Here is an 8,678-nt window from a genome sequence, read left to right as displayed (position 1 = left end):
GAGCAAAGGTTGAAAGATCAGCTGCAGGGCATGCGCTAAACCTGCGAGAGAAAGCCATACAGGTGAGGAGGAGGAGGAGAAGGAGGAGGAGGAAAAATGGAGCGGTGCCGGCGAGTGAAGGAACAGGTCACAGAAACTAGTGTCTGCTGTATTTAGGACTCGACTCCGGCCACCTGCAGCCATGTGATTCACTCGGTCAGACAGGCGACAGGTCGCTCCTTCCCTGTCTGTTCTTCACTCTCTGGCCCTCCCTGTTGGTTGGACCATGCCAGTGGACCGCGGCGATGTTTGTTGCTGGGTTTGTGTTTATGGGATGCTGCTTGTGTTGTCCGGTTTGTTTACTCCTCCTTGTGGCCACTTCATGCATCACAACACACGCCGAACTCTCTGAAGGCCTTGCGTTGATGCCAACAGTATGTGACCAAAACCGTGACCCCTTTGATTTGATACATTGTTTAAATGCTGTACATGTTTATCTAGGAGTGTGAACAGTTTGTACTAAAAGAGAATGTTCTATTCAAAAGCTTACACCCTTAACTATTCCATCCATCTTCACAGCCACTTATCCTTCACACAGGGTCACAGGGGGGCTGCTAACATCTGGCGGGGGATAAGGTACATCCTTGATCGGTCACCATCCAATCTCAGGGCTGACACAGAGACAAATAACCATTCACACACCTGCGAGTGATTTAGAGTCACCGATCAACCTAATCCCCGGAGCCTGTCTTTGGACTGAGGGAGGAAGCCAGAGTAACCGGGGAGAACATGCAGACATGCTGCTGGGGGGCGGGGGGTCAAACCCAGGACATTCTTACCATGAGGCCACAGTGCTAACCACCACACTACCTGGAGGTGCCATCTTTAGCTATTAATGTGGGAAATTATAAACTGTCCTCAAGACAATTCATAACGAACCTGCCACCAGCAAACAGATTTGGACAGCCGTTTTTTTATATAGGAAAATATTTGTTACATTATAAATGACCAGTTTTATGTTCATGAGGTGTAACGTAACATGTAACATCTGTGAAAATCATCAATTAACCACATCGAAAATGCCCCCACATTGCCATCGAACCTGCATCTTCATATTTCCCCCGAACAATATGCTAAGATGAAAATTGCCGAAAACATTCAGCCTTCATTCAATGTTCATAACAGTTTCCTTGATTGCTTTTCCCTAATTATAGTGGTTAGAAACAGCAGGAGTCAAGAGCACAAGTAGTACTTCGTAGTGGACACAGTGAAAATGTAGCGGACTGCATTTATTTTGTATGTCTAGCCATTTTCAGTTTGTGTTTTTAGGCAATTTTTCCATAAGCCTGATATGTATCAAAACCCGACTGAGGTCCAATAAGGTCAAATTAAGCAGTATGGCAAAATAGAAAATGAGAGTCAAATTAAAAAAAAGCCAATTTGCCAGAAGAAACAACAACGACGCCGCGAAAGACAGTGTAATAAGTATTTTATTGCATTTTATAATGCCATTGTCAATAATTAGTACAGATTACATGCAACTAGACCTACTGTACAGTTTTTTATTGTCTGCATGGACAGACACAAGAAGATTCAGGTTACAAATACACAGATATATGTGTGTGTTTTTATACAGCATGAAGGAAAGGGCAGTGACTGGCATTACGTGGCTACCCGGGGTGGAGGGTCAGAGGGCTGGGCTTCAATTTCTGTCTAAAGCCACCAACCAGTCCCTGTTCCCGCCTCTTCCTCGGGTCACACTTTAAAAATAACAAGAAACAGAACAAACAAAAAAAAAAAGGATAAAGAGAGGTAAACAGGTAAACTGAAACTAAGAAACAGATACAGAGAGTCACTGCTGAAAATGTACACACGTTCCTTAGGTTTAACCAGAGGAGAGCTGAAGTGGTAGTTCCATCGGATTCTGTCTACTTGATAATACCGTCAGGCAATGCATCCACTTTGAGAGTCCCTTTCCCCTCACGTGGCACCTCAGAACTGTCCAATCACAAGTCAGGATTTGGGTTCCCTGTGTCCTTTTGAGTCAGTCACCAGCCAATAGGAATGTGGGCTGGTCCTACAACACCATTACATGGATGTAAGAGAGATTACAACTATCAGTAAAGGTGAGTGAAGTCGATGGAGACTTTTGGAAGTAGCTTGGTTTTGTTTGGTTAAAGTTGTGGCATTGGTTTGGTTGCAGTTTGGTTACAGTTCAGGAGTTTGGACGAAGCAAATGGCTGCTTTCAATGCCTTTGGTAGTCAGAGGATGAGCTGCATCTCTGAGAGCCGTTCCCCGTTTTGGTATCGGGACTATGCAAGAGGAATATCAAAAACGCAACAGTGTCAGGCTTTGATCTGCCTCTTTGGGACTGGGAAATGAGGTTTGTGACTGGTCACCACCAGCCAGGTTTGTGACTCAGTGACACCCCCATGGCGCCTGCAGATGATTGACAGCTCCGTGGGTCGGAGTTCAGCACGGGAATGACAGGGGTCAGGGGTCAGAGGGAGGGGTCACAGGGAGCTGGGACACATATTGGCACCTGAGAGGACCAATAACAATATCTTTCTAGAGCTCCGCTGATTTTTTTAAAGCAAGAGAGGGGCTACATATTCTTACATTTTTTTTCTCTTTTTCTTTTCAGAGGTTTTGGTCCTGTCTTTGAGAAAAAGTCCTTCTGAGGTATCAATACATATTGAAGTAACTTTTTTGTTTTGTTTTCCATTTGTTTTTTTTCTTTCCTTAAAAATGCATAAATGCAGTACAGAGACAAAAAAGTATCAAAATAGACCTAGCTAAGATAAATATACAAACAGGTGTTACCTAAACCACTGATCTAACTTTTATTCTTTTACATTTTTTTTAGAGATAATACACTTAAAAAAATCAGCGTCCCAGACGTTTTATGAAGAACTGAAAAATGGAAAAAAACAAAAACAAAGCAAAACTTATAAACCGAGATACCTGCAGCACTTATGATAAATACATATTCTTCAGCATTAGCAGTACAGTATAGGAATCAGAGCTGAAAGCTTTACAATAGCTAAACAGGTGCAGAAAAAAAAGAAAAGCAAAATTAAAAAGACAAAATGGGAAAGAATGCCCCTGGAGAGATAAGTCAAGCATTATTATACAAGAATACATCGTGTTATGCCAAGCTGGAGAAAGAACAGAAGTGTTACATGGTGACCTGTGAACCATCTACATCTTTATAAAACAGCTTTGTTTACAGGTGTACCTTAAAGCACAAGTCAGAGACCGTTGTTGTACTGTATGCTGCAGTTCCTCTTAGTTTGGATATTACTAGTCGTGATGAGTTTCATTTTGCTCGAGTCAGTCCTCTCGGCGTCTCTGCGAGTGTTTTTTTTTCGGGCCACGCGGGGGCTGCTGTGTTGTTGTTGGTCTTTGGATATCTGGATGGTCAGAGCCTCCGCTGCACTAACCCATAGCCCTGCTTCTATGCTTCTGGTAAACCCCCCCGTGTGTGTGTGTGTGTGTGTGCGTGTGAGTGATGCGGCACTGACATAGGTCTGTCCATGGTTAACCACTACAACCAGCTTCCTGCAACGCCACGTAACCGCTAACGACCAGTGTCCCGTGGGCATGGATGAGGAACATGCACACGGCTGAGAGGCTGCTCAGTGCTACTTGGGTGCAGGTCAGTTTTTTTTTTTTACACGGCCCGATAGAAAACCTTTTCACATGGCGAGCGCTTCACAACACACTTTGAGACGTAGAGAGAGTGCTTTAGATGTGGTTTAAAGGAGAGGTAGTCATTTTGAATTCCATGGAAAGCGAAACATCTCTATGCTTTTGGGCTCGAGCAGGAGTCCGGATCACCGAATAACTTGTTTTGTTTTGTCAGTAATACAGTCAGTGTAAGAACAGATTTGGCATTCCTTATTATCATCGAGGAAGAATGGTGGAAAAGAAAATATTTAAGAGAGCTCAGTCTCCCGTTGGCTATGCGTTGAACTGTTTTGAAAAGGAGGTAGTGTTATTTTTGGTTTTATATCTCGTTTCAAGATGTCTGTCTGCCACTTTGTACTTTGTTAGAAATCAGTCTCCAGTGTGACAGGAAACAGTCCCGTTTGAACACAAAGTCGCCACAAAGATTCTGTCATTAAATAAGAAAATCGTGCAAGAGCGAGTATGAAAATATGAACCACACTTTCAATTACGTGACGTCCCTTGGTTGTTTTCCACTTAACATTGGTATATTTTCTCTATTATTTTGAGTTGTTCCCTCTTTATTGTAATATATATATATGTTTTGGAATAACTCCTCCATGTTCCCGAGATGTGACCTTTTGAAACCACATCACGCTTCCTCTTCCTGCAAAGACTACATGCAGACCAAGAGGGCGCGTTTGTTCCCTCCAATGGAAAAAAATCCGAATGCTTGTTACGACATCACCAGTAAAACGTATCCTGTAAAGCGAAAAAAAGTGTTTAAGTCCCTCACAAGTGCCTCATTTTTAGGCCTGCTCATACAGCAGTAGGGCCGGTCGGAGGGTTGTGTTTGAAACACAGTTCAGCCTGAGCGTGGGAGACAGGGTTTCACCTCTAAGTGCTTTTTTTTCTTATCCCTTTCTTTTTGTTTTTCAGAGGAACTGTGCGAGGTTGGCCTCTTACCAAATTACCATTCGTTATCGTGTAAAAGCTTTGATGACGTTTTTGTTTGCTCAACACACTTTGGTTTTCGTCGGGAATGGTGTTTCAATGTAGGTCATGTATAATTTGAACACAATAGTTATACGAATACATAACAAGAATTCAAACTCCTGGTTTGTTGTCTTTTGGCCAATTCTTTAAGGGCAAAATAAAACTACAGGGTTTTTGGTTTTCTACATTTCTTTGGTTACCTGTAACAAAAATAAAAGGGGAATAAGCAGATAATAGATCAAAATAAATGTTAAATTTGGTATGGCACTGTAGACAGAAGAGTAATGCTTTTTTATGCTCAGGGAAAACAAAAAACAAAGAATCAATCTCATGGGCTGTTCCTTTCACACAAACTCACACAGTGAATTGCAGATAGCTTCTACACAGTAACTATCACAACCATAGAGCAACGAGTCGAAGCTGAGCAGAGTCGCCACATTTGGTGTCCCACGGAAAGAATTCCCCCTTATTTGTTAATCAATTTGGACACAGTTCCAGGCAGAACCTTTGTGGGATGAGGTATTCTCTGACTGCAGTAATAATATATATATATATATATATATATATATATATATATATATATATATATATATATATATATTTAAAGCATTACTGATATTTCTCAACTAAATACACAACCAAAAACGAGTGAATGAGAGATATTTCAAAACAAGATTCAGCTGTTAAATAATCTGTGTGGATAATGGCAACTTTAAGTGCTATTTCCAATTTCTCGCCTGCTACACTTGGGACAGAAAGGGAAAGGGGCAGAAGTGGAGGGTCGGGTATCACAAGTTGGGACAATACTGCGCTTTCTCTTTTGTATGCCAATACTCATTTGGAATGGTGTGAACAGCCGGAGTAAATCAAACAATTTACAACACAAAAACAAAAACAGCATCCTTGAAGAGGTACGTCTAAAGAGAACGCCACCGTGGAAATATTGATCCTCAAAAATAAACAATGATAATAACATCAAATAAAAAAAAAAGGAAATGACAAAAGCTACCACACTTTTTTTTTTGTTATATTCCATAATCATGAACAGTTTTCTTTTTTTTCTCACAATATTTCTGTAGACACTTCCTCCCTCATTTCTCTCTGCTTTCCCTCTTTTCTTCTCGTTCTCAAAGTGTCTCCAAGCTCATCACTCGGCCCGCAGACGGAGGAGAGGAAAAGGACAGCACCAAACGGTCCTAGTCCTGCAGTCTTTTAGGGGTGGGGGGGGGGGGATGGGAAGGGATGGAGGCGCGGTAGGAAAACGTCTTTTCTCTCAGTTAGGAGCAAAGAGTTTAAAAGATGTTCAGCACTAAGTGTCTTGCTGGGGGGGGGCAGAGGTTTGGACAGGGACCAGAGCCATGAGGCTCACACACGGCCCGGAGACAGGAGCCAGCTCTGCACAAGTGTTGGAGCACTGCTGGGCTATGAAAGCACTCTTGCTTGCTTGCTTGCTTCCTTGCTTCCTTCCTTCCTTCCTTCCTTTCTTCCTTCCTTCCTTCCTTCCCCTCTTGAAGCCGGACAGTTTCATTTCAATTTAAACCAAAGAAAATGAAAAAGCAAGTGATTGACTCAAAGAGGGGGAAGAAGGAGAGGCGCACATCTGCACAGCCCCTGGTGACTGCTCCCAAACCTATATACACAGGATCCTCTGTGTGCGCGTGTGTCTTTCTCTCTCTTTCAAACACACACACACATACACACACTTGTGTGTCTCTTCTCAACTGATAAAACGGCGAGCCAGGCTGCTGGAGACCACAGCGAGGAGGGCGTATGCAGAGCGGTCGGGCAGCGAGGAGAGTGTGCGTCCTAACCTCTAAGTGTCTCTACGCACAGGCTGATTAGACCGGGGAGGATGATGAGACATGGTTCGACAAGTTAATGAGTGTACGTGTTTGTGTGTTTGTTTGTGTGTTTGTGTGCGTGTGTGTATGCATTGAGTGGTGTTACACCTCTGAGTGTTGAAAAAGAAACACATGGAGGTAAAGTAGTGCTCCACAGTCTGTTTTTTTGCGTCTGAAAGTAACGGAGGTTCATCTAACCCTGTTTGGAGTTTCTCAATGTTCTCCTTGGTTCCTTTGCATTTTCTTAAAAACAAAACAAAAAAACATTCTCTTTTTTTTCTCTCTTTTCTTTGAATTGTACTGAAGCTATCTGTTCCTCTTCACGCTGACGAGAGGGCTCCGGGATTGATGTCGCTGTGTCTCGTCCCTCTGGTCAACCCGGGATCGGTCCTACTCCAGCTCCTCGGTGGGGAGATCCTCCTCCAGGTCGCGTTCGTCACTCGGCAACGGCAGGTTGTGTGTGACGCCGGCCAGGAGGGACACTGACCGACTGTCGTCCTCCAGCTCGGTGGGCTCCTCCTTCACATGCACCTGGTGGCTGCAGGAGAGTGCAAGCAGCTGTTAGCAGGGCGAGGGGCAGAGTTTTAGCAGAATTTGTCATGGCAAGTATTTTCAGACACGTTCAGATTATTTCAGAATTTTGGTAATGCGTGTGTGCTGTCACTCGTGTACAGTCAATGTTTATTAAAGTTGAGGCAAAAATGATCTCAAATAATCTCAAATAATCTGGAGATGTTAATATTTGTATCCCTATCACACCTCAATCATATAGATAATCATATATTATAAAGATAGACCATGCTGATTTGTGGTGTGAGATCCTACACACTGGGCCTACACCTGCTCTTTTGCTTACTTGACCTGTCAAAATTGTATTTTATTTGACCTACCTGTACTGGTGAGGGCTCAGCGTGGGGCTGCAGCTCCCGTTACTGTTGACCTGCTCCACAGTAGAGCTGACATCATCGTGGCCCACATGCAGCATGTTGAGGCTGGCCGCAGACGGGGTCATCAGGGAGGGGCTGTTCAGCAAGGACAGACTGCTCTCCGCCAGAGCCGCCTGCACACAAACACACAACGGGGTCCAGTCACATTAAAGGGAGGCTGGACATACTTAGAAAAAAAGAAACTAGCTAACTCTTAATGGTAATGGAAGCAGGGGTATGCGAGGTAATGCAACGATCTGGCCACTACCACCAGATCTGTTGAAACATTTTTCTGATACGTTTAACCAGTAATGCTGAAATTGTGTTTGTGGGTTCCCCACAATCTACATTAAACACGTTAAACACAGTATATGTTGGACAGTTCTTCTCCGGCGGTGCTGAGAGCTCTTCAATACGGAGCACATTGGAATCCACTGTCTTTCTAGTGAACCTCACAAACCACTAGGGGGCACTTGAATACAGTGCTTTCACCCCATCACGGCTCGCGATGGTGCTTTTAAGTCATAAATAAGTGCCCGTGTGTTCGCGAGAAAGTCACAACAGGAGGAGCGCTGAGCGGGACGGATCCGCAGCCCCGACCCAACCCAATCGACAGGGGCCGCTTCGACCACGGCTCGCGTCCAGCTGTCTGTAGACGAGGCCGTTTGAACCCTCGCTAAGAGACTCACCCCACACACCCCGCTCAGGCGGCAGGGGAAAGAAGGACAAGGGGAAGGGAATTCTCACTGTGCTAAGAGGTGGATTTTTCTGGGCCAGGCAATATTTTTATGCCGTAACCTTAATTGACAACTACGTGACGCCGTAAATCATCCCGGTGGCAAAATGGCACGTGCGGCTTCTGCCTTTGTGTCCGCGTGGGAGTGAAGAGATGGGTCGAGTGTGTGTTAACGCGTGCGTTCATTTGTGTGTGCGCCTGTGTGAGAAAGTGAGGTGGGAGGTGAGAGTGTGTGTGTTGGTGTAGGAGGGAGGGAGGTGGCGTGAACGTCGTTAGGGAATCTGCTAATTATAAAAGGGAATTGATATTAGTGCCCTTGATTGTGATTGGCTGCTACATTTGTGTGTGTGTGTGTGTGTGTGTGTGTGTCTGTGAGAGAGAGCAAGAGAGATAGAGAAATTCCTTACCTGGTAGCTTGCGTTTAGGGATCCAAAGCCCAAGCCTGAAATCATGTTTTTCACCAGAGTGGGACTTCTAGACACACACACACACACACACACACACACACACAGAAAGAGAGAGAGAGAGGA

General features: G+C 44.2%; 1 protein-coding gene across 3 annotated transcripts in view; it reads right to left on the bottom strand.

Moving 5' to 3' along the window:
- Nucleotides 1-1,451: 1,451 nt before the first annotated feature.
- Nucleotides 1,452-8,678, bottom strand: part of foxp4 (forkhead box P4) — a 95,405-nt gene continuing 88,178 nt past the window's right edge. For all 3 annotated transcript variants that reach the window (XM_037448548.2, XM_037448549.2, XM_037448550.2), the window contains 3 exons: nucleotides 8,556-8,622; nucleotides 7,377-7,546; nucleotides 1,452-7,024 (listed from right to left, as the gene is read on the bottom strand). In XM_037448548.2, the coding sequence (XP_037304445.2) occupies nucleotides 6,877-7,024; nucleotides 7,377-7,546; nucleotides 8,556-8,622 (385 nt within the window). In that variant the 3' untranslated portion in view covers nucleotides 1,452-6,876. The remainder of the gene's footprint in view (nucleotides 7,025-7,376; nucleotides 7,547-8,555; nucleotides 8,623-8,678) is intronic.

Source organism: Pungitius pungitius, chromosome 8 (assembly GCF_949316345.1).
Source record: "Pungitius pungitius chromosome 8, fPunPun2.1, whole genome shotgun sequence".
NCBI lineage: Eukaryota > Metazoa > Chordata > Actinopteri > Perciformes > Gasterosteidae > Pungitius > Pungitius pungitius.
The sequence above is the reverse complement of the archived record's forward strand: the minus strand, read 5'-3'. Positions and strand labels throughout refer to the sequence as shown.